General features: G+C 43.3%; 9 protein-coding genes, 1 long non-coding RNA gene and 1 pseudogene across 11 annotated transcripts; 6 read left to right on the forward strand and 5 right to left on the reverse strand.

Moving 5' to 3' along the window:
- Positions 1-34: 34 nt before the first annotated feature.
- LOC136191142 (ruvB-like 2) lies at positions 35-2,438 on the reverse strand. The gene is made up of 15 exons (XM_065979440.1): positions 2,418-2,438; positions 2,202-2,256; positions 2,092-2,147; positions 1,971-2,039; positions 1,849-1,921; positions 1,668-1,797; positions 1,544-1,610; positions 1,324-1,430; positions 1,178-1,271; positions 1,003-1,126; positions 853-947; positions 685-803; positions 512-631; positions 335-464; positions 35-288 (listed from the first exon to the last, which is right to left on the reverse strand). The coding sequence occupies exons 1-15, from the start codon at positions 2,424-2,426 to the stop codon at positions 94-96; spliced, it is 1,443 nt and encodes a 480-aa protein (XP_065835512.1). The 5' UTR covers positions 2,427-2,438; the 3' UTR covers positions 35-93.
- A 2,833-nt stretch (positions 2,439-5,271) lies between these two features.
- Positions 5,272-7,618, forward strand: LOC136191196 (uncharacterized). Of its 2 annotated transcripts, none has more exons than XR_010670792.1 (5): positions 5,272-5,537; positions 5,587-5,645; positions 5,702-5,765; positions 5,824-5,933; positions 5,984-7,618. It is a non-coding gene; the product is annotated as an uncharacterized lncRNA (long non-coding RNA). The 2 variants fall into 2 exon arrangements; XR_010670793.1 differs by having other exon boundaries at positions 5,273-5,537; positions 5,592-5,645.
- LOC136191195 (uncharacterized) lies at positions 6,083-9,288 on the reverse strand. The gene is made up of 19 exons (XM_065979503.1): positions 9,133-9,288; positions 8,976-9,084; positions 8,812-8,931; positions 8,701-8,762; positions 8,487-8,651; positions 8,321-8,440; positions 8,201-8,272; positions 8,051-8,153; positions 7,927-8,000; positions 7,807-7,871; positions 7,545-7,699; positions 7,287-7,486; positions 7,079-7,218; positions 6,906-7,030; positions 6,716-6,855; positions 6,569-6,663; positions 6,435-6,513; positions 6,275-6,383; positions 6,083-6,225 (listed from the first exon to the last, which is right to left on the reverse strand). The coding sequence occupies exons 1-19, from the start codon at positions 9,280-9,282 to the stop codon at positions 6,149-6,151; spliced, it is 2,160 nt and encodes a 719-aa protein (XP_065835575.1). The 5' UTR covers positions 9,283-9,288; the 3' UTR covers positions 6,083-6,148.
- Positions 9,289-9,354: 66 nt separating this feature from the next.
- On the forward strand, positions 9,355-10,431 carry LOC136190958 (arpin-like). The gene has a single exon (XM_065979252.1). It carries the CDS (start codon positions 9,374-9,376, stop codon positions 10,052-10,054), a length of 681 nt encoding a protein of 226 aa, XP_065835324.1. The 5' UTR covers positions 9,355-9,373; the 3' UTR covers positions 10,055-10,431.
- Positions 10,432-10,609: 178 nt separating this feature from the next.
- Positions 10,610-11,773, reverse strand: LOC136191002 (valacyclovir hydrolase-like). The gene is made up of 3 exons (XM_065979293.1): positions 11,707-11,773; positions 10,808-11,657; positions 10,610-10,749 (listed from the first exon to the last, which is right to left on the reverse strand). The coding sequence occupies exons 1-2, from the start codon at positions 11,755-11,757 to the stop codon at positions 10,884-10,886; spliced, it is 825 nt and encodes a 274-aa protein (XP_065835365.1). The 5' UTR covers positions 11,758-11,773; the 3' UTR covers positions 10,610-10,749; positions 10,808-10,883.
- Positions 11,774-12,267: 494 nt separating this feature from the next.
- LOC136190922 (valacyclovir hydrolase-like) lies at positions 12,268-12,822 on the reverse strand. Its single transcript, XM_065979216.1, has one exon. It carries the CDS (start codon positions 12,820-12,822, stop codon positions 12,268-12,270), a length of 555 nt encoding a protein of 184 aa, XP_065835288.1.
- A 186-nt stretch (positions 12,823-13,008) lies between these two features.
- On the forward strand, positions 13,009-14,704 carry LOC136190923 (arpin-like; annotated as a pseudogene).
- A 167-nt stretch (positions 14,705-14,871) lies between these two features.
- Positions 14,872-17,204, forward strand: LOC136190988 (FERRY endosomal RAB5 effector complex subunit 3-like). Its single transcript, XM_065979276.1, has 9 exons — positions 14,872-15,463; positions 15,606-15,705; positions 15,753-15,996; positions 16,053-16,137; positions 16,192-16,313; positions 16,367-16,570; positions 16,615-16,817; positions 16,866-16,991; positions 17,042-17,204. The coding sequence occupies exons 1-9, from the start codon at positions 14,910-14,912 to the stop codon at positions 17,123-17,125; spliced, it is 1,722 nt and encodes a 573-aa protein (XP_065835348.1). The 5' UTR covers positions 14,872-14,909; the 3' UTR covers positions 17,126-17,204.
- LOC136190994 (uncharacterized) lies at positions 17,180-18,398 on the forward strand. Its single transcript, XM_065979285.1, has one exon. It carries the CDS (start codon positions 17,208-17,210, stop codon positions 18,210-18,212), a length of 1,005 nt encoding a protein of 334 aa, XP_065835357.1. The 5' UTR covers positions 17,180-17,207; the 3' UTR covers positions 18,213-18,398.
- LOC136191005 (protein lin-7 homolog A-like) lies at positions 18,221-19,350 on the reverse strand. The gene is made up of 7 exons (XM_065979296.1): positions 19,230-19,350; positions 19,141-19,182; positions 19,017-19,093; positions 18,890-18,961; positions 18,624-18,833; positions 18,480-18,570; positions 18,221-18,429 (listed from the first exon to the last, which is right to left on the reverse strand). Exons 1-7 carry the CDS (start codon positions 19,270-19,272, stop codon positions 18,347-18,349), a joined length of 618 nt encoding a protein of 205 aa, XP_065835368.1. The 5' UTR covers positions 19,273-19,350; the 3' UTR covers positions 18,221-18,346.
- A 20-nt stretch (positions 19,351-19,370) lies between these two features.
- Positions 19,371-23,578, forward strand: LOC136190984 (DENN domain-containing protein 2B-like). The gene is made up of 25 exons (XM_065979273.1): positions 19,371-19,475; positions 19,714-20,457; positions 20,612-20,764; positions 20,814-20,940; positions 20,990-21,030; positions 21,082-21,187; positions 21,235-21,278; positions 21,359-21,462; positions 21,509-21,578; positions 21,628-21,705; positions 21,758-21,823; positions 21,887-21,913; positions 21,965-22,060; positions 22,109-22,215; positions 22,261-22,318; positions 22,379-22,501; positions 22,549-22,590; positions 22,640-22,699; positions 22,743-22,788; positions 22,839-22,901; positions 22,950-22,996; positions 23,046-23,090; positions 23,143-23,230; positions 23,278-23,388; positions 23,443-23,578. Exons 2-25 carry the CDS (start codon positions 19,738-19,740, stop codon positions 23,511-23,513), a joined length of 2,493 nt encoding a protein of 830 aa, XP_065835345.1. The 5' UTR covers positions 19,371-19,475; positions 19,714-19,737; the 3' UTR covers positions 23,514-23,578.
- The last annotated feature ends 2,998 nt before the right edge of the window (positions 23,579-26,576 follow it).

Raw genomic sequence — 26,576 nt, forward strand, 5'->3', positions numbered from 1 at the left:
TATAGACTGCGCTGCCTGTAGCATACGTTCACAATACTGGTATAAGCTTTATTTTAGAGAGCACCAGCCAATCACTCTGGGACACTGTTTGCCTTACGAACTATCCATTTTCTCGGTTTCTTTTTCTTCAACGGCTAGAGCCGCTGATTCGTCAACGGCTTCCGATGTTGACGTCATCTCGTTGAACATGAACTCATCCTGGAACTCTTTCAAGAACTGCGTGGATCGCGATTCATCCAAGAAGAGAGAATAGACTCGTTTCATATCATCCACATTCACTTCCGTCCCCTAAAGAAAAACATAGAGAGACTAATAATTCAATATTGAAATTTACCTTTCTCTTTCTGCAGACGAGATTTGCTGTTGTGATGAGCTGTATAGCGTAGCGGAGGCTCGTTTCCATGGCGATTTTCGTCAGCACCATCGTCGCATCTTCACTCATTTCAACATCCTCTTCCTCACACCTAAAAAAGATTATCTCCTATTGAGAATTATTCATAAATTGTTGTACCTTATTGCGAGTATCTGTTGGAGTTCTCTCTCACTGTATGGACTCGTTGATATGATGAGTAAACGATCCAGAAGATCGATTGGTATTCCGTGAGGACTCTGATAATTTGTCCCTTTGATTCTGAGAGATTTTCCTCACGAAATATTCCCCTATCTATTGGATCTGTTTCTTGCCTTGTGATGCCTCGATTTGTAGCCATAATCAAAACGGGTGCCATGTCACTTTCCAAGGCGCGATTCAAGAAAGAGAAACACTCAATATCCAACATGTGAACTTCATCAATAAAGAGAACCTAGAGACTAAACTTAGAGAGAATGATTTGGGTATAATTCTCTTTGTACCCCAGGTACAATTTCCGCTTTTCCTTCCTCTCTCCAATCAGCCACTTTCGAATTTATTTGCTCTCTCACTTCAGATTTAATTTCGCCAGTGTCCCCTAAAATATCACGTGACGACTATCCCCTATATTAATTAAATATATAGAATCTAACCTGAAAACAAAGCGAGAAATCCTTGAGTTCTGCTATTGATGACGTCAATTTCGTGAAGTGATACAGTGTGCACAACTTCCTTTCGCTTCTGCAATTCTCCCTCAGGACATTGAACAAATTTAGTCTGAAAAATCAGCCCAAATAAAATATAAATATTAAAATTAAATAATTGTACTTGTGGGCCCATGGCGTCATAGTCACGTGCTCTCGTAAAAGAGCGTCCTAGCTTGGAAATCTTTCCCGTGGCTTTATCAATAGTAATGATGTCACTAGAGGTATCTAATCTTGGACTAATTCCTTATGTCTTTATGCACTATGTACCCAGCTTGGACCTTTTCTTTAACTAGACACTCAATCATCTTTGTACCCAAGTCATACACTGTTTCCATATCCGTTGTCTTCAAGGAGATTTTACCCACTTTGGCACCCTAGTAGAAAGATATCAAATTAATTAATTAATTCAATTAGGATTGATTAACACATTAATTAAATTTAATTCGATTAGGATCAATTAATCGATTAATTAAATTAGTATACTTACTGAACCGGATGCTGGTCTATCTATTTGAACTTCAATTACTTCTCCTTCAATAATCTCAGTCTCTTCTCTAAGGGTATATATATGTGTGTATTATATCCTATATTTTTATATGGTTTTTCTCTACTTTATTCTGACTCCTATTGATTTTCTGAAGGCTTGGGTTAGAGCCTCTGTCTTACTCATTTCCAGTGAGAATATCTCACTGCCTGCTAACCCAGTGAACGGCGTATCCGCCCCCAAAGCCTGAGCCATACCTAGTAGAACCAAAATAATGAAACAAAAAAATTAAATTATTTGAATTATACCCATGGCAATAGCTGTTTTTCCGGTTCCCGGTTGTCCAGCTATGAGAACAGCCCTTCCAGCAATTTTACCTTCCTACATAAGAAGAAAATATAGATGATTTAATTGAATATTTTTTTCTGACTTTAATCATTTCGAGAATGACTCCCGCTGCTCTTCGAGCTGCTGACTGGCCTACCATGCCTTGGGAAACCTTTTCGCGTGGCGAGGATTAGTCTGGAAGGGTCTCTTAACTTTTTTCTTACGTTTCGTGGCTCTAGCGCATCGTCGAGACCCAATCCTCGTATGTGAGAGTGAGCTCCTGTTTTTTAGGCGTTTTATAGGACTTAGATTTGATTTTGTGGTTGTTTTGTACCGATGCGTTCGATTCGGGTTACTTCGCGTACTTCTGGTACCTTTGGTGTGGTGATCTAGGGAGAAATGAGACCTTAGCAACGTAACTGCGCGTTCGCGTTCCCCTTCGAGGGGCCCCTCCAAGCGGAAGCTTTCTCAAACAGCGAATCTAATTCCTCTATGTTGCAAAGACTCGTCGTGGAGCTCCAGCGTCGCTTCTACGACTACGAATACTTACAGCAGCCATTTTCTTTCGAGCGTGAATGGTCACGTGGTAGCTATAAATCTATTGATTACTTCGTCATGCAAATTCTGCGCGAATATTCACTGTTCCTTTGCTTTCCTCTAGTCCAATAACTCTAATAGTTACTACGTCGCCTTCTTTTACACTGGAACCAGGCCAATCCGATTCGGAACTCGTTTTCGGTACGAAAATCGTCGCATTGAATGTCCCGAATACCAAACACGCGATACTCCATTCGGTGGCGCGCGTTACGACACTTCGAACCACTGTTCCCGCAGTGGGACGAAAGACGAGCGATTTGTAGCGAAGATCGACGTGAACGTGTGGAAGCTCGTCGACAATGGCTCCGGAGCGCGAAGAAATCTTCACTTCGCTGTAGGAAACGAAAACGCCGCGTAGCGCCTCGGAATACTTGAGAAGTCGCTCGTTAAGAAAAACAATGACTCGGTTGGCTAAATTTCCCATGGAATCTGGCCCGAAAAGAACCCGCTCTTCGACGTTTTGCTCGAAAAAACAAGGTAAATTCATCGCGGCACTTAACTTTCGAGGCCTCCTTAGCGCGCGCGTTGTAATCCGGGTTTGGAGACACCGACGCCGAACGATAAAATCGAGCTACCATCGCGTTGCTTCGCGAAACAGCGCCGGCGAGCCATTACCATACAGTTTTACAACAGTTTTATTTCATACAAAAAAGAAAAAGCGCTGCATGCGCTCGATCGCTAGCAAACTCCTTCCAATCGTTCCTTCTTCGATTTGATCGTTTCGTCTTCGTTTTCCTTGAGCTTTCGCGTCCATATTTATTTAACTGTGCCAATTGTAGTGCTATGATGCGTTCTTGATGCTCAGTCCCACCAAAATTTCAAACGTACGTAAAACCATTCAAAGAGGACTAAGACTGGAATTTGAAGCAGGCAAACTTGCACAGCTATAGAACTGCAACAATTTCAATGCTACATTAGAAAAAAGGCTTTAGATTTTTTAAATTCACTTCTGATATTCGTCGTCATTGTTACCATGAAATAGCGATGATTAGGCAGTCGTTCTGTTGAAATTTCTTCGCTAAACGATCGCTTGTTTCCATGAGAATGACCCAGAGAACGAAGGCTAAACTAAAAGTGAAAGCACGCTTCGACGAAAGAGGCCGTTGAACTGAGAGCCACTTCCTCGTTCTTTTTCTGTACATTTAAATAATCGGCTATACCTACGACTTCTAATAATAGTTCGGCCCCAGTAGGAAATTCTCTTGGGCCTTCTTTGAGTTCGTTTCTCCAGCTGCAGCTTAGTTGTTGAGCTGCCACTGCATTATGGGGCCAGAAAATCGTCCACCTTGAAATGTCTGTCTTCTCTTTCTTCCCACGTACTTCACAGCGCCTTGTTTTCGAAAAAAAGGGGACAAATAAATAATAGTGGATGAATAAATGATAAGAAGAATTGCTCTCGCGTTAAGTCTATCGCTCTCTTCCGCCTTTCTTTTGAGAAAGGAGGCACTTCGTCGCTGCTCATCCGGGTTTGGAGACACCGACGCCGAACGAAAAAATCGAACATCCATCGCGTTTGCTTCGCGAAACAGCGCTGGCGAGCCATTATCATACAGTTTTACAACAGTTTTATGTGATAGAAGAAAGAAAAAAACGCTGCATGCACTCGATCTCTCGCAAACTCCTTCTAATCGTTCCTTCTTCGATTTTATCGTTTCGTCTTCATTTTCTTGAGCCTTCTCGTCCATATTTCCACCTAAAAAACATCCCGTCGTTTCGTCGTCGATTTCTTGATCCCGTTTCCCCTGAAAAAGAAGAAGATTCGTCTCTGATCGTTCCATATCTTCGTTTTCTTGAGCCTTCTCGTCCACATTTCGATCTAAAAAACAACACGATTGCTCTCTGTCGTTCCGCAGTCGATTTCTTGAGCTCTTTCGTCCTCGTTTCCACCTAAAAAAAAGAAAAAAATTAGCATGTGTCAAAAAATCGTTGTACGTACCTTTTTGCTGCGTCCGTATTCGCGCTATCCAGGCTACACCGCGCGGAGGTTCGGACGCTTCGTAGCCCAAGGCAGCCACCGCAAAAGCAATGGCCACCCGTTCCAAAAAGTTAGGGCGAGTCGCGGCGTCATCGGCCAGCCCATTCAGTACCCGCCTTGATGTAGAGTCGGCCCCTGATACCGAGTCCCCCGGCGCGGTGGTACCAAACGCTTCGGTATGTCTTCCGCTGAGAAGAACCGGCGCTTGCGAGATGGAGAGCGGTCGACCACTGTTTGTAGGAGTTGACAGGAAAGACAGTGCATGCCGGAATCGAAGTCTCCTGGGTCGGATTATCTTTGGTCTAATCGCACTGTCGGGTGAGAAAAGTGCCGGCAACCAGGCCGCTTGCAACACCCCCTCTGGGCCGTACTCACTCGAGCCTAGCGTGAGTCGTGCCCATTAGCGACAATAAGACCGCAGTAATCTCGGATCCCAGTGCGTAGACCGAGGCCGAGGCCCCCCATCGCCCTGCCTACAGGCTCCGGCACGGCATTATACCGTGGGCCACGCTGAGTCAACTATCCAGACTTGCCTTTTGCCAAAGCTCCCGGGTCGATCCGTTCAAGGACGAGACGCAGCGAACCGCGAAACATCCACCCTCTGCCGCGACTGAAGGAAATCGGGGGCGCGTGCTCCTTATATACTACGGCCCCGCCCATCGCTCTGATTGGCTTGCTGGTTTCCGCTCTTAGTGCTCATTCGCTCTTTGGAAAGAAGGTGCCAAAAGGCAAACCGGTTTCGATTCCGGTCTGACGAAATATTGCATAACGATTTCGGTTAGAGGCGACAGATATCGCACCTACATCGAGCAAGATGGCGGAGAAAACGTGGCCGCGACTAAACGAAAACGCTGTTAGGTACATCTTTTCGTTGCATTTCGCCGCTCATTTTGTCGCAGGGAGATACGGGCGTACGATTCACGTGATATCGAACGATCGACGAGAACGAAGTTCGTTTCCAGGCCATCGCAAACGAATTCGAGCGAAACGCGGCCTCTTCTTCGATAAATACGAAGAGAAGAAGGAGCGAAGCTCGTCATTCACACGGAAAAACGAAGACGAACGTCGAACGGCTTTCGAACGAACTTTTCGAGCTAAGTGAGGCCTAGAACGCTATTTTTTCTGTAAGGCGAATGCAGTTTTGAAGTCTAGAAGCGTTCGAACGTCTCGCTTCGGCGGAAAAGGCTCGAAACGAGAGCGAAATTGGTATGGAAACGTGTTGGAATTTATTATTACGAAATGAAGTAACTTTTGCATTCTAGACGAGTCGATTTCAGTCAGACGTAACACTTGGAAAATTTTCAGCCCAGAAGAATTAATTAACAAGTAAGAACTCCTCTCTTTTTTCACAAATCAATAGACTTTCTCTCGTTTTCTCTTGAAGGTCAATTTTGAATAAAGCTTGATTGTGATAGAGCTGGACAATCCATTGATTTTGATGTCGTGAAATTGGATTAGAAGAGAAATCACTTTATCATCTCCAAAGACGATGAGGTTTTGTCACAATGATATCCGAATTTCTTATTGATTTTAAATGGATATAGTTTTGGTCATGTCACTGTGAAAATTGAAGCATTTGTCATTAAGGTAAATTCATCGCGGCACGTTCGAGGTCTCTCCTTAGCGCGCGTTGTAATGCTTAGACGTTTAACCCCTCCCACACAACCGATACATATATAGAGACTTACAAAAAAAATATACAAAACCCTTTAGCAATGTCCTGTTGTCTTCGGAATAAAGTAAAACATCGCAATAAAAATCGTGTAAACGGATACGAGAGCAGTTCCTAAATGTTTTAGTCAATGTTCGCAAAATTGAAATATTTAATTAGTTACCTTGAAAATAGTCGCTTTTCCCATCCATGTAGATATAGTTCATTAGCAAAGTGCTCATCAAAACAGACCAAAGGCTGACGTTATTGAACCTCAATACAAATCCAACAGACTATAAATAAATCAATAAATGATTAATTTTCCTAATAAATTTTAAACGTACGTAAAACCATTCAAAGAGGACTAAGACTGGAATTTGAAGCAGGCAAACTTGCACAGCTATAGAACTGCCAACTTCAATGCTACATTAGAAAAAGGCTCTTTAGATTTTTAAATTTTGATCTTTGAGATATTGACCTTAGTGCTATATTGTTATGCAAAGCGAATTGAATACCGTTGACAATTTCCGGTAAATCTGGCACGAGAGCCAATAGGGTGACTCCTATAAAAGTCTAGAAAAAAAAGAAGTGTAAACTTATTGAGAAAACGATTTAATATTTCTACTTCTGAAACGCCTGATGATCCCAAAATCGACTGAATATTATCAACAATCACTTCAGCTACAAGTGACATAAGCACAGTAGCAACAAGTAGTATAATAAAAGCTTTGAGTCGTGACCACTCAGCTGCATAGGAGTGATGAGCTAAAACCCCAAAGTAGACAAGAAAAAAAGAGTCTCTTTGATACACGTACCTGATTTACTAGCCTTTATATCATCCTGTGCGAGTTTATGAATATGCTTGTGTGTTTTGAGCGTGAATATTAGCCCAGAAATGTAGGCAATTGGAAGAACGCACGCACACACAAGAGACAACGGTCTAGTGACGACAAATAATATTTAACTCCAAATGAATTTTAAATCTTACTTCATAAAACTCGAATAATTTTCGTAATCGCTATCAGTCGCCGCTGATTCGTTAAAGAAACAGTCAGTGCACTCAAACATGACTTCGCGAGGGCCAGAATAATTCAGACCAACGCGAGACTCATTTAACTCTAAGCACCTCTAAAAACACCGTGGGAAATGACGTCATTTGTATTTATTATTTATCTTATTTATTTTATTTTTCCTACCATGCATGTCGTATTGACTGCTTCTTGAACTGGATACGTTATAGCGAGTAGAGTGGGTGAAAAGGCTCCGGCAACGGAGACGAAGAGTAGGGCTGAACTGATTCCCGCTGTGCGCGAATTAAACGTCTGTTCGCGATGTTTTAGCCCGCCAACAATCATGCATAGACCCGGGATAAGTAGCATAGTCGCGAGAAGAGTCCCTTGGGGTTTGAAATAATTTAAATTCCAAGGGGGATGTCATGTATTTGATTTTTTTACCGGTTAATGCTGATTTGACTAGTTCTACGTAACAGCCACCCGACTTTTCTTTCTTGCCTTTTATCATTGCGGATATGTAGAGGATGATTTCGACTATGGAACCGAAGGTCGCGTTGAGAACGGCGCCCAAAGCGAAACTACTCTGCGCTGAGATACTAAGGGGGGAGAAGGGAGAGAATTCTAAGTGAGTTTCCCCTCAAAAATAATAATAAATACCCATTAATTAATAAAAACTCTTTAATTAAGAAGGAATTTTATCTACCTTGTTATGGCCATTCCAATGTAGTAGGCAAGGGGAATAACAGCTGCAAGAGCGCTGATAAATTTCTATAAATTCTCTCCTTTAATTATTTAATTAAATAAGAGGGCGTGGGGATTTTACCACTAGACTAGGAATGACGTTGTTGTGGTCTAAGAAACCCATTAGAATTGATGCCACAACGAGAGGCAATAGATCTATAGTAATTGATTGATTCTATAGGGAGGAGGGATGTCTTTGTACTTACTGACTAATATTACGTTCATGCCCTCCACTGTGTATTTGTAGTAGTAGCGATTTACTGCCTGATATGAGCAGAGAATGACTTCGTGAGAAGCCCTCTCAGTGTTCTGAAGAAAATTTAAATAATAGGGTATATGCTATTTAATTATTATACCAAGCCTTGTTTGGTGATGAAAATTCGGTCTGGATCTTCAAAGAGAACTGATCTGATACCAATAATATTAATCTAGGATACCAATATGAATTATGTGATGAGGCCCCCCTAATTATTTACCTTAGAAACTGGTATAAAAACAACCAAAAACCAGCTCAGCGTTAGCACGAGAAAGTGAAAGACGAGTAGCACGGGAAAACCGAGAAAAATAAAAACCCAAAACGAAGGACGACTCCAACACTATAAGAATATATAAATAACCTAACGCGCGCACTTTTATATCTACCCAAAGATGACGTTTCCTTGGATTGTGTGGAGGAGCTTGGGGTATAGTAGAAGACGCTGTAGATTCACCAGAGTCTTCAATTAGAAAGTCCGCTTCAGTTCGTTTTGATGGATTGACTATTTCCGCTTCTCTGGTGAGGAGACTTAGACGAGGTGTCAATGGTATCTTTAGAGGGGGACTAGATAAAAATACGCGAGACAATAGGGAGTTATACTCGTAGAACAAATTTCCCAAAAGGCCATATATAGTAGGCAGCAAGTTTGAAGCAAAATTTGGCTAAAGAGAAAGAGATAGAGATATATAAGGGGTACCCATACTATAGTACCATGTGGAAGACCAATAATAGTAATAGCAAGGACTATTCCCGTTAGAATATAGGCCAAAGAGAGCCACCATCCAAACAGAATCACATAGATAACGTTTCCAAATGAGCACGTGACATAGCCTATGCATATAATTAGTAATAATTTAATTAAGGTTAGCGCGTACTTCTCGGTGCTTTGACGACTTTGGGATCAGAATAGAGCTCTTTGACAATGGTCGAGCGCGTTTCCAGAGGTCGTTTCGTAACGCGGCTCTTCCATTTTTTGAAACCGAACTGCATTGATGACGTTAGAAGGCGATATGACGCTAAATCTTTTCTTACGCGACGATTGTTTTGGATTTTTGTCACTTCAATCGATGCGGCGTACGCGTCGTCGTCTACGTTTGTCTCTGCAACGTCTTCGCGAGGTGCAGTCGTTTCTGTCGCTCCGTAATTCCCGACGCCACTGAGAGTAACGTCTTCGGCACTCATGATTTTTATCCGGGATGTAGAATCATGTGAACGTCTCTCGAAAGAGAAAGCGGTGACGTATTCGCTCCCGGATAAGGACAAAGAAAAAAGAATGAGTCGCGCTCACATGCTCTACGACGACAAGCCACTCGAATCGGGTGCAACGACGACTTCCAAGTGGCCGTCGTCGTGGAACGATGACGTCATTTGCAAAGGAAACGGAGTTATCATCGAAGGGCTGTACAAAGAGAAGGGAAAACACGTCGTAACGGATTCGAGCGGCCGGAAGCATCGTTTTATCGTGATTCACGTCGAAGTAGCTAAGTCGTGCAAGCGTCAATACGACGGATCGCGAAAGGAAATCGAGCCTAATTTCGGTATGCAGCAAAAAGTCAATACGGGCTATCTGATGTCGTCATATAAAACCAAAGCGAAGGGGGAAACGGACGTGCTCGATTTCAAGGATTTAGTTGAAATAATTGCGTGTGAAGGGCTTACAGATGCGGTGAAAGCAAAACATTCTCGGACAATTGTTCTATGGGGATATGAACAGGTTATTGAATCAATGGAGTTTGACTATGGGCAGTCAGTGCGAGCGAAGACTCGAGGGGATTGTCCTTTGATTGAGACGATTACTCAGCTGAGTAGCACTGAGAAAAAGACGGCGGGGAATTATGCTGGGGGAGATGGAGCTGGGACTTCGTGGACTGATAAAGTGATGGCTGTTAAAAGTACGGGATCTCAGGGAGAGGCTGGAGGAGAGGGAGTAGATGATGATGAATGGGATGACTGAGAGTTATCTGTTAGTCACATCATCTGCGTGTAATATCTAGTTGCTACTACAGACAAAAAACAACAGAAACACAAAAGCGAAAATGAATCAATGATGCTAGTAGAACTAGTCAGTTGTTGCAACGATAGTCGTTGTCTGAAGAGGATCACTTTGGCGTCGTAGAGGGAGATGCTGATGGTGGATCGTAATTCGCCCTAAAAGGTGTTCTTTGAGTTGCTAAATACCATTTCACTAGAAGTATATTGGTATTTGGGTAGCATGCGCTAATTATTAGTTTCACTATCAAGTGCGTAGAAGAGTCGTCATGCAGCAGAGTACATAGAAACTCAAGTTGCTGTTTGCGACACTCTAGTGTCAGGTTAGGGTCACGGTCAGAGACATGCAGAACGAACACTGCGACAGAGTTAATTCCTTGCTTACCTCGTTCCACTAGAACCATAAGGAGTACTAGTAGGAGGAGTGAAGTCACGACCATGATTTTCTCCAGCACCCCCCCCTCCCCCCCCCCTCCCCCTTCACTTGACCCTCCATTACCCATTGTCACAGTTTTCTTCAGGTGAGTTTACGGTGTATTGTTGGCTGTGGCTACTTTCACGGTCACGTGAACCGTACTTTGTTCGGGCATGGTTCAGGAGGGCGGCTCCAGTACGTGGTAATTGCGTAGGCATGGTGGGCATTGAGACATTGTAAGCAATCTATTTTAATTAATTAATTGTCGAGGCCAAACGCGCGCTAGCTGCTAGTTGAACTTACCAGGAGGAAATGATGATGATGATGAGTGGAATGACTGAAATAACGACAGGGTAGATCTACTGATTGTGTTGTCTGCTCATTTATTCTTCAAAAACTCAACAACCATGGCGTTGAATTCGCTTGCATATTGAAAATGAATGTTATGCTTTCCATTAGGAAAGACGTGGTATGTACATTGTCCTCCCAAGTGCTGCTTCAAGTACACCGGATGAAAGTCAGGCAAAAGAGAATCTTTGGCTCCGTGAAGCAACAGCGTCGGACACCGAATCGAATTCAATTTCTCCTTGCTACATATTTCGCCTCCTTCTTCATAGATCCGTATAAAAGTATCAATCCACTGAGACCACATGATCTGGAGCCCATCTCTTCCATAGATCTCAATAAGAGGATCTTTCATACGCGAGCTCCACAGGGAAATATCTCTCGTTTTCTCGCAATAATCGAGATCCTCTTTCGAGACGAACGCATTTCCACCCCAGAGAACAATGCTTCTAATAAAAGACATTGCCTCTTGAGATGATGCAAGTAGAAGAGCAGTATTAGCTCCGTCACTCCATCCCATCACGGAAAATCTCTCGAATCCTAGCCTTTTCATTAATTCCAATCCGTCGCGCGCATCCTGGGCGTACATTCCCGGAGAAAAATTTCTCGCAGGGGGGCGTGACCCGCCGTAGCCTCGAGGATCGACTGCGACGAGGTTGACGCTTTCTGCGAGTTGTTCTGATGCGAGTTGAGGTCCAAAGTCCCTAGAACCTGTGCCTACGGCTCCGGGTAAGCATAAGACGCCGTGATCGCGATTTTCATGCGTCTTTGTGCGATGATACAACAAATCAACGCCGTTTATATGTTCCTGAGGTAAAAATATTTAATAATAATCAAGAATATCGCTGCATGCTTACTGTCTTGCTCACAAAAGAGCTCAGAGAACGAAAAAAGTTCTTCGTCAACATTGATTCGGTAGCGTGCGTTAGCAAAACACGTTCGGCGAGAAGTCGCGTCGTTTCGTGCCAATGGAAACGCCAAACAAGTTTCGCTCTCCAACTCCGATGCCGTGGCAAGACGATCAGCCACCCTCCGAGCCAATCGTCGCCGATTTCGACTTCGAATTCAGTGCCGGCGTTCGAGAGCGAAAAATCCTCAAAATCGGCGCTCTAGCCGTTCCCCTAGCCGGCAACGCTAACGAATTCGCTCATCGACTTGTAATTAGTGATTAGTGCTGAGTAGCAGAGAAAAAGACAGCAGGAAAGTATGCTAGGGGACAGATAAAGTGATCAAAAGCACGTGGCCTCAGGCTGGAGAAGAGAAGCTAGATGATGATGAATTGGATGACTGAAAAACTGACGGGTCAGCTGAAGAGCTATGTTGATGAGATAACTGAACAACGGACGGTTCTCAACTAAAAGTAAAGCTATGATGATGATGATGAGATTCTTCCATCAAATCTTCTTTGTTTTATCTGCTCATTTATTCTTCAAAAACTCAACAACCATGGCATTGAACTCGTTTGCATATTGAAAATGAATGTTATGCTTTCCATTAGGAAAGACGTGGTATGTACATTGTCTTCCCAAGTGCTGCTTCAAGTAGACCAGATGAAAGTCAGGCAAAAGAGAATCTTTGGCTCCGTGAAGCAACAGCGTTGGACACCGAATCGAATTCAATTTCTCCTTGCTACATATTTCGCCTCCTTCTTCATAAACCCGTATTATTGCATCTGTCCATTGAGACCACATGACCTGGAGTTCATCTCTTCCATAGATCTCAACAAGAGGATCTCTCATACGCGAGCTCCACACCGAAATATCTCTCATTTGCTCGCGAATATCGAGATCCTCTTTCGAGACAAACGAATTTCCACCCCACAGAATAATGCTTCTAATAAAAGACATTGTCTCTTGAGATGATGCAAGTAGAAGAGCAGTACTAGCTCCGTCACTCCATCCCATCACGGAAAATCTCTCGAATCCTAGCCTTTTCATTAATTCCAATCCGTCGCGCGCATCCTGGGCGTACATTCCCGGAGAAAAATTTCTCGCAGGGGGGCGTGACCCGCCGTAGCCTCGAGGATCGACTGCGACGAGATTGACGCTTTCTGCGAGTTGTTCTGATGCGAGTTGAGGTCCAAAGTCCCTAGAACCTGTGCCTACGGCTCCGGGTAAGCATAAGACGCCGTGATCGCGATTTTCATGCGTCTTTGTGCGATGATACAGCAAGTCAACGCCGTTTATATATGCCTGAGGTAAAAATAACTAATATTAATCAAGGATATCGCTGCACGCTTACTGTCTTGCTTACAAAAGAGCTCAGGGAACGAAAAAAGTTCTTTGTCAACATTGATTTGGTAGCGTGCGTGGGTGGATATCACTACAAGTGCGACACCTTATTTTCATCGCTTCTAAGATAAGAACGGCAGGAAATTGAGGGAGATGCAACTGGGATATATCATCACAATGATCACACAATTGTGTCTGACAAACAATTAACAATAACAATAACAAATACAATAAAGAAGTAGCACTGATCATGTCCTGGCTCATTTGGTGAACTAACCCCAGATCGCTTTTTTGAAAGCATACGTTGCTCCACCGGCGACAGCGCCACCAAGAGCTCCTAGGAGAGCTCCAGAAACAGCACCTGTGCTCATAGCTGCAAGAAACCCCCAGGCTCGAGCACTTTCTCTTCTCATGCCAGCGACATACACCAACGCATTCTCAACCAGTTCTCCGGTTACAAGTCCAGAAAAGGCAGCAATGAAAAACTTCACGCTCATCTGGGCAATTTGAGACCCTTTCACCTGTGACGTTTCTAACGCAGCAATTTTGCGAACTTTCTCGGGTCAGACTTTTCCAAGAGCTCGCGCACAAACGACCAAAGTTCCTCTAAAGCATTTGCAATTTGCAAAGGAAACGGAGTTATCATCGAAGGACTGTACAAAGAGAAGGGAAAACACGTCATCGTGGATTCGAGCGGCCGGAAGCACCGTTTTATCGTGATTCACGTCGAAGTAGCTAAGTCGTGCAAGCGTCAATACGACGGATCGCGAAAGGAAATCGAACCTAATTTCGGTATGCAGCAAAAAGTCAATACGGGCTATCTGATGTCGCCAAAGCGAAGGGGGAAACGGACGTACTCGATTTCAAGGATTTAGTTGAAATAATTGCGTGTGAAGGGCTTACAGATGCGGTGAAAGCGAAACATTCTCGGACAATTGTTCTATGGGGATAGGAAGAGGTTATTGAATCAATGGAGTTTGACTATGGGCAGTCAGTGCGAGCGAAGACTCGAGGCGATTGTCCTTTGATTGAGACGATTACTCAGCTGAGTATCACTGAGAAAAAGACGGCGGGGAATTATGCTGGGGGAGATGCAGCTGGGACTTCGTGGACTGATAAGGTGATGGCTGTTAAAAGTACGGGATCTCAGGAAGAGGCTGGAGGAGAGGGAGTAGATGATGATGAATGGGATGACTGAGAGTTATACCGTTAGTCACATCATCTGCGTGTGATATCTAAGTTGCTACTAGAGACACAACAACAACAGAAACACAAAAGCGAAAATGAATCAATGATGCTAGTAGAACTAGTCAGTTGTTGCAACGATAGTCGTTGTCTGAAGAGGATCACTTTGGCGTCGTAGGGGGAAGACGAGATGCTGATGGTGGCCTAAAAGGTGTTCTTTGAGTTGCTAAATACCATTTCACTAGAAGTATATTGGTATTTGGGTAGCATGCGCTAATTATTAGTTTCACTATCAAGTGCGTAGAAAAGTCGTCATGCAGCAGAGTACATAGAAATTCAAGTTGCTGTTTGCGACACTCTAGTGTCAGGTTAGGGTCACGGTCAGAGACATGCAGAACGAACACTGCGACAGAGTTAATTGCTTGCTTACCTCGTTCCACTAGAACCATAAGGAGAACTAGTAGGAGAATCGAAGTCACGACCATGATTTTCTCCAGCATCCCCCCCCTCCCCCTCCTCCCCCTTCACTTGACCCTCCATTACCCATTGTCACAGTTTTCTTCAGGTGGTCGGATACTAAAAGGGGATTTGGTAGCGCGCGTTAGCGAACACGCACGACGAGAAGTCGCGTCGTTTTCGTGCGAATGGAAACGCCAAACAAGTCTCGCTCTCCAACTCCGATGCCGTGGCAAGACGATCAGTCGCCCGTCGAGCCAATCGTCGCCGATTTCGACTTCGAATTCAGTGCCGGCGCTCGAGAGCGAAAAATCCTCAAAATCGGCGCTCTAGCCGTTCCCCTAGCCGGCGGCGCGACCGAATTCGCTCATCGACTCGTCAAACATCACAATCTACCCGTCTACGTCGAAATAGAACTGAAGAAAAAACTATTGGATTTCGAGAGTCACGTGATGCAAATAAAAGAACACGTCGATTGCGATTCGTCTCTCGACGCAATTCGATCGTCATCGACGCTTCTCGACGAACGAATCGACGAATGGGATGAATTATTTCGACGCGAGCATGCGTCGTTTTCCGATGTAGCGGAACCGAGTGACGAATCGACTTTTTCTGACGTATATCATACGTTGATTCACTCGGCGGCGTTGGACACGCTGCTTCAATTGGAGCATTCCTATGCGATTAATATTGAGCAAGAGCTACTCGAGAAGAATTTGGCTGCAAAGAAATTGGAGGAAAGGTATGTGGGCTCTAGTAGGAATTTAGTAGTAAGAATATAGAGAGCGATGGCCTACGCTCTCATGTAAGAATATAGTGAAGGTTTTACCTTCATGAAGGAGTGAAGGTTTTACCTTCACTACGGGTACCTTTTTTTTGTTTAGGCATTCTGCTGAGATGGGTAAAGCTGTACAGAATCTCGGCACTGTGTACACAGACCAAGATGTGACGCGATTGGCTGCAAAACATTTTGATGATATGGAAGTAAGAAGCATTTCCTCTACCTAATCATTCGAAATTTCCTTTTGTAGCTCTTCAACGCGCGCTGGCAGAGTTCTCTGCTCGATCTACAAGAGTCTCAAAAACGCGAATATAGAGATTGGGTTGCAACAGTTCGAGAAGAGCAACTGAAATCTGATACATCAACTGGTGCTTTGAAAATTCCTAATGCAGCAGCTGCAGCTGCTGCCATGGTTACCGCAGTGGGGGGTAGAGTATCAGAGGAAGATTCGTCCACTTCTCAACGACTTGAAGAGAGTTTTACGATTCATCTAGGTAAGGGGGTCCCCACTTTGATTTTTCGGATTAAAATTATTGGGAAAATTATTAAGGGGCTCAGCTGAAAGCGGAGCATAATCTCCGCTTGCTTTGCTGTGACGTTCTGGACCTGTGTCGACACAAGACAACGACAGTTGGGTAGGAGATAGGAGAGAGGAAAGGGGGACCCCTTTTTTTATGAGATTTCTTAAGGGGAGCCGTTGTGGCTCATCCGCAACGCCTTCAAACGGCAATGTCCTTGTATTCCCACTCTCTTAGCGGCCTTGTGCTCCTAGTAGACAACCGTATCAATACCTATTCCGGAATAAAGAAGGGTAATAATAATAATAATAAATAGTAAATAGTATTTATTTTTATTTTATTTTAGCTTTTGCCGGTGTTTGCCAGCAATCGACCGATTTTCATTTCCCAAATCTCGATCGTCAAATAGCTGATATACGAGACGACGTATCCAAAGCCTTCGCAGATGAAAGCCTCCCAGAGAGCGGCGCTAGTACCCCCGTAACCCTCGCGGAAGACGGAGCAATGAAACGCGTTCGTAATGACGTAGAGGGACCCCTTCTCACCCCAGGTATATATACCTTTTATTGGCTATTTTGAGATGGTTTCCCCTAGGCGATTATTATGTTACGAAGCATTCTAATTTAGCTGGTGTTCACGTGGTCTTTCATTTGGTTGTCAATGATCAAGTTCGACAGAATAATATGAGTTCGCGTCATCCTTGTTTGGCTGGATTACGAAGCATTCTTCACACGGCGTCGCGATTCGACGTCAAAACGCTCACAGTTCCACTACTTCTTACACATGAAATGACTGAAGTAGATATATAAATCGATTAATTAATGATATTTATTTTTTATTATTAGGATATCACTGTTAATTGGTGTCTTCGACGCGCTGAACTCATTTTTAAGTGCGTTAAGGGCTATATGATTGAGTGTGCGGCGTGGGCTGGGAATGAGTCGATTACCCTTCAGTTTCTCGTGCCACCAGTAAGTACTTTATATAGGACCCTAGTCAATAATATAATTATTCGATTAAGGGTATTTCTGAGGATGTTTTTGTGCAATTCAGCGCAATGTTGCCGAATATCTTTCGCATATCCACTCCGCTAAATTTGACCTAATCGATGCACAGCTGATTATGTTTTTTTTTGAACCAGGAACCTTGATGACGTCGCGCACTTACGTCACATGATCACCTGACCAATGTCTCGTTGCGTTTTCGCTCTCTTTGTCGTTTTTCTCGCCGTTTGCGCCGCCAATTCGAGCGTCGTACTCGAAAACGGTCGCCTGCTCGCGGCGAGCATGAATTATCCCGCTCAAATCGCCATGTTTTCGATCGGACACAACGCGACCGTCAAAATGCTCTGGAACGTCTCCTTATCGACGAACAGCAGCGCGAAAGACACGCTCTTCGACGCCTGCTACTTCGCATTCGACACAGCAAACCAAATCGTCTACGTACCAACAGAAAAATACCTCCAAGGAATCGATGCGCATAATGGAACGCGAAGCGAGTGTCCCAACGATAAATACGCGTTTTTCACGACTCTAGACTACGATCCGACCATGCGAACGCTCTACGGCGTTTGCACAGGCAATAGGAGATTCAATTGGTGCGAATTGGAGCTCGAAAATAAATCTATTGATTATCGTCGAGGTAACGTGGTCTTTCGTTTTGACTTGCCAGATAGCATAGAACTAAGTCCTACTAATTGTATGGGGGACTATATCCCAGAAGAGAGTCTGTTCTTTTATCAGACCGGTGCTACGGTGAGATATGCACACGGTTTGAATACGAGTAGTGGGAAAGTTATTTGGTCTGGTTTGACCAATGGGAGTTGCGTGAATTATGACGTCATTGCGAAGCGACTTTACGCTGTTGTACCTATTGGGGATTTGAATGATCATTACGCTTTGTTTTTGGTTCATGGAGATGGGAAGGAGCAGGAGAAAATTTTGGATTTTCCTATGGGTTTTGCTTTGGCTTCCGTGGGAACGTGCGCTATGTCGCGTTCTGATCGCACGCTCTTTGTTTTGATGAGGAATTACAAGAATGATCTTTTTCACACGATGCCTGGCATTCTATTTGCTGTGGATTTGGATAAATATAAATTGGCCAATTATTCTCTACCTGTGTTTGAGAACTATGAAATGTTTAAGTTTGTGAGTCATTTGATGTATGTCCCGGATTCTCTATGGATCAAGTAAACGAAAAATTTTGTTTGTGACATTGGGTGAAATTTTATTTCCCTACAATGAATGAAGTAGTAGTAGTAGAGAAAAAAATTGAGGAAGTGATTGACTAAGGTCAAGACTCAAAAGCGTTTTGTTCTTTTTTTTTTTCAATTAGCATTCGCCTTTTTCTGTCTACGAACAAGGGACATTTGCCTCTGACGTTCAAACTCAGCTTCCATCTCCTGCAAGACTAAAAAAAAGATAAAAATAAGTCTTCATATATCGTTATTGATTATATACTTTTAGGTGAATATTTGACAACTAGACGGACGCTGTCCTTGGCTGCCTTCAACAAATCAACTGCCTTTTCATGCGGTTCACCTTCAACACTCTAAAGAAAAAACATAGTCCCCCAAAAGATAAATAGTCTAAATTATTTATTACGATTCCATTGACGGAGAGGAGTATGTCGCCGCGTCTGAGTTTCCCGTCACGAGCGGCCACGCCCCCCGCAATAATTCGCGACACATAAACCGGTGATTTCTGTTCGAGTCCACCCATGACGTTAAAACCCAGACCCTCATCGGTTTTAGGCAGTTCGACGACACGTGGATGCGAGTAACCCTCACTGGCAGCAAAGGCAGCTACAGTAGCCTAATAAAAATAATCAATATCACGTGGTTGTTTATTAGGATCCGCCCCTTTTTTACTTTCGCTGTCGCCGCGGCTCGGACTTCTGTCGTTCCTTGGACGTCAACGGTGTCGTGCACATGTTCGTATACCTTAGGAAATGAGATATGGGACCCTCGCGTTGCCGCCACGCCCACTTGTCTTTACCTCGCGAACGGCGCGGAAGAAATCGCTTTCGAGAATGCGTTGGAGTTGGTTGAGTTTTTCGTTGTTTTGATCGCCTCCTGCGTAAGCGATATTTGGAATGTGTGCGAAGGAATCGGTTTCGTACTGTCTTGTAGGATTTTGAGAAGTTCGACGGCTCGATTGACGTCTGCGAACGTGAATGTGAGTTGGGAACGACGTTAATTGATTTCGTACCGCGTTCGAGACTAAGTGACGGTTGAGCGGTGGCTGTGGCCATCGAGGATTCGACGGGACAAAGTGAATTCCACGGATACCAAAGTAAGCTAGCGCACGTCGCACGTCGCGAGTAAGCATCCTCACGTGAGCTCTACGTAGGTTTGACGTCAGACACGAGTTTGAGAATCCCCGGAGAACTTGTTCGCATTTCCTTTGTTAGCGTGTGAAAAAACGCTCTTCTCTGCTACACAGGAGCAGCACACGGTAGGATAATATGGCGTAGAGTTCGCAATCGCAAGCGCGGCGTCATAACACGAAGAAAAGTGCTCATATCGCCGCGTTGCGAGCGTGGGAACCACGCTAGAAGCCGATTCAAAACGAGCGCTTGAAAAAACGTCGCTTACAGAGCGAGTTTTACGCCAGCTTTGCGCACTCCTCGCGAGAAACCTTCGAGAAGTACCCGGATCAATTAATGTTTCTTCTTTTCCCTTCTTCCCTTTAGAATCGATGCCGTGTATTCAATTAAATGGCGTCGACGTTCTACTTCTCCATCGATGACGACGTCAGCGAAACCCGGAAGAACGCCGAAACGGCCGAGACGACGACGAAGACGGAAATGCCCAAAAAACCACGCCCTCCTCCCTTGCCGACAAAACCACATCATCATACGGGACCTTCAGATTTAAATCGCACCACTTCCCCCCCTCCGAAACCCGTCCCGCCGCCCAAACCGGCAAATCTCGCTCTCCGACGCTCGACGGATTCGCCGTCTCCCTCCCCGAAACCCCGTATGTCGCCACGAGTTCCGCGATCGCAACCGTCGACGCCGCGCAGCGAAACGTCGCCCGGCCTGCGTCCCGTTCCGCCGCCGCGAAAACGTCGTCAATCCGTCGACGGGGCCCCCGTTGGCATGGCAACAAAAGCGCGACCAACGCCGCCGCCGCGAATACGAAAACATTCGACTGCAGTCGTAGAAAGAAATCAACCCTCTTCTTCCATTGATAAAGAAAACAAGAAGGAAATGGTGGTGATCCCTAAGAGACCTCCACCTCCGTCACGCCCACCTCCCTTTGAAGCCCCGCCCCCTCCTCCTTCCTCTGTGTCGCCTCCAAGGTCGGCGTCTGATTCTAAGGCCATTTGCGTGGCGCCTGATCTTGGGCCCGGTGCCGTCAAACTTCCCCAATTCATGTCTGATTCTAATCTCAAGTGTGGGACGTTTCCGCGACAGAGTACCATTAGGAAAGAGGTAGAAGATTAAATTAGAGTGTATTTTCTTTTATTAGGAAAGAGGTAGAAGATTAAATACATAAATAATTAGGGTTTTACCTAGTGTATTTTATTAGGAAAGAGGTAGAGGATTAAATTCATAAATAATTACCTAGTGTGTTTTATTTTATCAGGAAAAGAAGAAGGAGGGTGGTCGGAAATTGAGATTGAGTTTGAAGAAAAAATCGACGGCAATGCAGCTGGTAGCTGATGACGTCAGAATTGAAGATTCTGATGATGCGGACGAAGGGGGAGGAGGAGGAGGAAAAATGAAAGCGTCACCATCCGTATAATAAATAGTATTAATTAATAATAATTATATGGTTTTTGTCTAAGATTCGTAAAAAGTTGAATAATGCGTTTTCTGCTATAAAAAGTCTGGTTTGGAGAAGTAGCAATTCTCCGGCTTCCGCCCCAGGGGAAGACGACCCGGAAGACGAGACAGATTCAATTGGAAAATTAGGTAAATTAAAATAATTTCATAAAAGTTTTCTAATGAATTTAACATCTAGATTTTGTACCCCAATTGAGACACACGTCTTTCTCTTCGCGAGTAAAAAATTAATTAATATTAATTAATTAATTTATTTATTTTGTTGCTTAGAAACGATCCGGTACAACGGCATCGGAAAGTTCAGCAATGGATTCCGGAGACGATGAAGGTGGACAATTATTTCAACATTTATGGGTCATCAAACTCAAAGAAGACGGTACACTGTATAAATTGACTTGCTAAAATTTTTCAATCTTTGTTTAGGTGATAAGCTTGCGCCCGTAGTTGACTACCGTTTTCCTCCAAAAGTAAGCAAGTATTTTAGAAAATTAATTTACCCTTCCTTTTCTATTTTGGTATTAATTAATTAATTAATTAATTATTTCAGTTTGCTGCTGAGGGGAACAAGGAGGAAGAGAGTGTTTTGCAGTCTGTTCCCGCCTTCTGTTTCCCTGATGTTGGTGAATTGAAAAAGATGGATAAGTACAAGAGGTAAGGTCATTTTTTATATTTAATTTTTATTGATTTTTTATACCAGTGAGACGTATTCGTTTGTATTAACTGATGTTGTCGGCGAAAAGAGATTCGGCTACTGTCGAAGAGTTTTGGTGCGAAATAAATATGAAATTTATATTTTTATTGATTTTCATGATGAAGAGTTCCGGATCCGGGCTACGTCTCCCATGCGTTTATTGCATTATAAGTCCACATGGCTGCTTCGATCTTTACTCAAAAGTAAAGATAAATATTTATCTATTTCTATTTTAGAGTTTTTGTTTTTTTTTAGATTTTGGACGTTGTTGCTCAACGTTTGACTCATAGTTCTAGCAACGCTTACAGCTTTTTAAAATCCGTAATTTAATTTATGAAATTTTTTCGTTATTGATTTTTTTCGTTATTGATTTTTTTCGTTTAGGTTATTGCGCAGCCATTTCCGGCACCAGTGAGATCCCATCTCTTTTTAATTAATTATTTTAATTATGTTTTTTATTAGGGTAGATCTGTTAAAGTCCAATCTTTTGCCGTGGATCAAGAAGGAATGGAAATTATGAAATTGAGACGTCCTCTCGACTCGGCTCGTCTAGAACACGTGATTATTAAAAATGTATAATCCGATGTATTTATCTTTTTTCTTTAGGTTGATTTTGAAGCGTTGTTTAGCACTCTAGGCGTTGAGAAAATACTCACTTTGCTATCCTCTATGCTCATGGAAAGACACGTGATAGTTACGGCAAAAAAATTGAGGTAACACTATATATTCTTTTAATTGATATTTCCGAATTTTTTCAGTACTTTATCTGATTGTATCAATGCGGCTGTGGCTCTGTTGTATCCATTTTCGTGGCAGGTAAGAGTTTTGAAATTTCGTTGTTTTTTTTTGATTTTATTATTTTTGGTTTTTTCTTAGCATGCGTTCATTCCCGTTCTTCCGAAGAGTTTTGTTGACTTTTGCGGCGCTCCCACTCCCTATATCATTGGGATATTGACGTCTGTTGTGCCTGAGCTTGAAGATCAAGTCATAGAAGACGATGTAAGGAGGGAAGATGATTTTGCAATTAAATCTTATTGATTCTATAGGTACTAATGCTTAATCTGGAATCAGCTCAATTTGAAAAAAGCGTACGTGAATTATTTTAGCCTAACAATGATTATTAATTGATTTTTTCAGGTTGGTGATGAGCAGAATATTCTTCCGTCGAAATTAAAAGCAGCTCTGAAATCAGCATTGGTAAATAATATTATTAATTATATCTATACAATATTGATTTTAGAAAAGTGTGGAGGGGAGAAAGGGAAGCGATTTCCACGGAAAAGAACGTATGTCTACATGTGGCAATATAGAAGAAATCAAGAGGTTTTTACTTTAGAGTCTTCTGAAGGGAGTTTGATTATAGTGGAGGCATTTGTGAGATTTTTTGTTGAATCTATTGGTATAGAAATACTCTCGTAGAAGTCACGTGCTTATTTTATTTTTCTAGGTCATTATCATCAATTTCTGCCCAAGAATTCAGACGACGAATTTGACGTAATCAATCAGATAATTAATGTTAGATAATTATCTTGTTTTTTTTTAGTTTGCCGGGTTTTCCAAGGCTCCGCACTCAAAGGGGCTAAAACATGTGAAAAAATTGCTAATACTTCTAATCCTATTGATTTTTCTACTTACCCTAGTTTTTGGAAAATTTCAAAAATACGCAAATGTTTAACGTTTTTGTTGACGAGCGACGAACGGAAGAGGAACGGGAGACGTTTGCGAATAGTAAGAATATATGACGTCATAGGGCTTAATTTTTATATATTTTATAGGTTTGTTTGAACGACGACTTAGAGAACAGATGAAGGAGAGTGGAAACATGTCAGTCATAAAAGCGATTGGAGGAAAATTCAAGGGATTTTCAGCCAAATTAAAAGAAGGAGGTGAGAGAGGCCCCCTTTTTGGGGAATGAAATCTCATTGGCTCATTGGCTCTAGGAGCGAAATTGAAGAAGAAAATGAAGGGAACTAGTGGAGTAGACAATGTTGCTAGTGAAGACGAAGTGTGACTGTACAGTAGAGATTTTCTACTTGCTAACCTAATTAATAAATTATTAATTATTGGCGGCCACGAGCCGATGACTAGCCTGTAGCCAGACCTTCTCCCTTGATCCCGTATAACGTTATACGGGATCAAGGGAGAAGGTCTGGCTACAGGCTAGCCGATGACGTCATTCTTGTGACCAAGACTGACGTCTTTTCCGATTTGCCCTATGCCAAAGTGAACACGGCTTTTTACGAGTCGAGAATGAGCACGTGTAGCCAATTATCATCATCATCTCACCTCCCATCAGGTTTATGGATTATCTACTATGGATGTTTGACTAACTCTAATTTTTAGTCTTTCGTGTGTAGGGGTATTTTACTTATTTCAACGCACGGGGTAGGAACCCAATACAACAAATAAATCATTCACAGAAGAAGAAGAAGAAGAAAACACAAGCGATGAAACAGTATTCAAAGTTCTTCCTTTCCAGCAGCTACCCTGTTCTGGTTTCCCGCACCGACTCCCTCTCCAGTAGAACGTTCTGGTGATGATGCTGTCGTCTTAGCCGCTACGACCACGTCATCATTCGTGTCTCTTCCCTGCCGCCATTGCCATTCCTTGTTATCACGATGATGAAGAAATTCTAGCAGCCGGCTTCGTACAATAGCGCTGTACAATGAGTGCCTTCCATTTGCATGACGAAATACTACGTCACATCTCAGCAGATTGTCTTTAGCAGAACTCTCGTCTTCCGTGTCGAACTCCTTAAGAGAAACGGCTTCGTCATATTGCAACAAGTATTTAACAATTCTCCATTCAACAGACTTATTGACCATGTTAGACGTTAAGAAGCACTTACGCAGTTTCTCTTGCAAGCCAACTGCTTCTCTAACGTGTTCGCTAACATCTTCTATGGATGATTTGTGCGATTTTCTTATGTACTCCACCGCCTCCCATATGAGAATGAGACGACCTCCTGTCACTTTTTCATATACTTGACTGATATTGATTTTCGTGTCAGTGCTTAGGGCAAGGGCTCGTCTCATTAGATCTTCAGCTGCATCTCGGCTAAGATCGTGAATCTCTTTAACGCGCATTCTTGATCCTGCACTATGATCTCGTAATCGAGAGACGAGTACTCCAGCTGAATCAACGAGAATAAAGCGAATGCCACCCTTCGTATCTGCCGCACGTTTCATATGCCGTTGGAGGGAATGCAAGTCCTTGAAACCAGTTTCGCTATCAAGAATCAGGTTCGCTTCGTCGATAATGAGAACAAATCTGTGACCAGCATTTTTATGATAGTCTCTTGCTTTCGTCTCTATGACCTCATTCAACAAAATTATCGTATCTTCAAACGTGTGTGAAGGCGTCCAGTCGATATAAGACAACCAAGAAGAAAGATGCGAAGAAAAGGAATTGATAAACGTGTATTCTGATGGTAGATATAGACCACCAAAAGCTTCCCGAAGTCTGTCGAACAGAGATGATTCTTCTGTGTCATCAGGATGTTTGACGTAGACAACACCCTTGGCGCCGCCTTCCGCAGAATCTTGAAGAACATCTTGGATGAGCGTTGACTTGCCACATCCGTGAGGGCCAATGACGACGGTGTAAGACTTCCCACTGCCGCGAAGAATCTCTTGGCGAAAGCTTCTAATTTCGTCGCTTCGATTAGCATGATGAGCTCTTTCCTCCAGGCGCTCTCCGCTGAGAAGGACGCCATTGTTGATGGCGCCATTCAGCGAATACCATTGACTCGTTCCCAACAGTGGATACACCACGACATTGGAATACAGATACAGGAGAAATGGAACGATGACAGAAACGAAAACAAGTGGATTCCTTTCTATAAAGCTCGACACCCTTGCCCACATCGTTCTTCCTTCGGTGATCGTTAATATCAAAGCGCTACACGTCACTTGCTCAATTGGCGCACGCCCCCTGCCACGGGATCGTCTCTTTCGACGTCTTTGCCCTCATCGTCGCTTGGCCAGAACGGAGAGCGCATCAATTTGAGTCGAACCGAGTCGAAAGAGTCTAATCAGCACATCTCAGACGATTGGATATGTGGGAGCCGATGACGTCATTCTTACGAGTCGAAGAATGAGCACGTGTAACCAATTATCGTCATCATCTCACTTCCCATCAGGTTTACTATCTCATGTATTATATCGTTAGGGATTATCTACTATGGATGTTTGACTAACTCTAATTTTTAGTCTTTCGTGTGTAGGGGTATTTTACTTATTTCAACGCACGAAGTAGGAACCCAATACAACAAATAAATCATTCACAGAAGAAGAAGAAGAAGAAGAAAACACAAGCGATGAAACAGTATTCAAAGTTCTTCCTTTCCAGCAGCTAGCCTGTTCTGGTTTCCCGCGCCGACTCCCTCTCCAGTAGAACGTTCTGGTGATGATGCTGTCGTCACCGCTACCACCACGTCATCATTCGTGTCTCTTCTCTGCCATTGCCATTCCTTGTTATCACGATGAAGAAATTCTAGCAGCTGGCTTCGTACAATTGCGCTGTACAATGAGTGCCTTCCATTTGCATGACGAAATACTACGTCACATCTCAGCAGATTGTCTTTAGCAGAACTCTCGTCTTCCGTGTCGAACTCCTTAAGAGAAACGGCTTCGTCATATTGCAACAAGTATTTAACAATTCTCCATTCAACAGACTTATTGACCATGTTAGACGTTAAGAAGCACTTACGCAGTTTCTCTTGCAAGCCAACTGCTTCTCTAACGTGTTCGCTAACATCTTCTATGGATGATTTGTGCGATTTTCTTATGTACTCCACCGCCTCCCATATGAGAATGAGACGACCTCCCGTCACTTTTTCATATACTTGACTGATATTGATTTTCGTGTCAGTGCTTAGGGCAAGGGCTCGTCTCATTAGATCTTCAGCTGCATCTCGGCTGAGATCGTGAATCTCTTCAACGTGCATTCTTGATCCTGCACTACGATCTCGTAATCGAGAGACGAGTACTCCAGCTGAATCAACGAGAATAAAGCGAATGCCACCCTTCGTATCTGCCGCAAGTTTCATATGCCGTTGGAGGGAATGCAAGTC

Source organism: Oscarella lobularis, chromosome 9 (assembly GCF_947507565.1).
Source record: "Oscarella lobularis chromosome 9, ooOscLobu1.1, whole genome shotgun sequence".
Lineage (NCBI taxonomy): Eukaryota > Metazoa > Porifera > Homoscleromorpha > Homosclerophorida > Oscarellidae > Oscarella > Oscarella lobularis.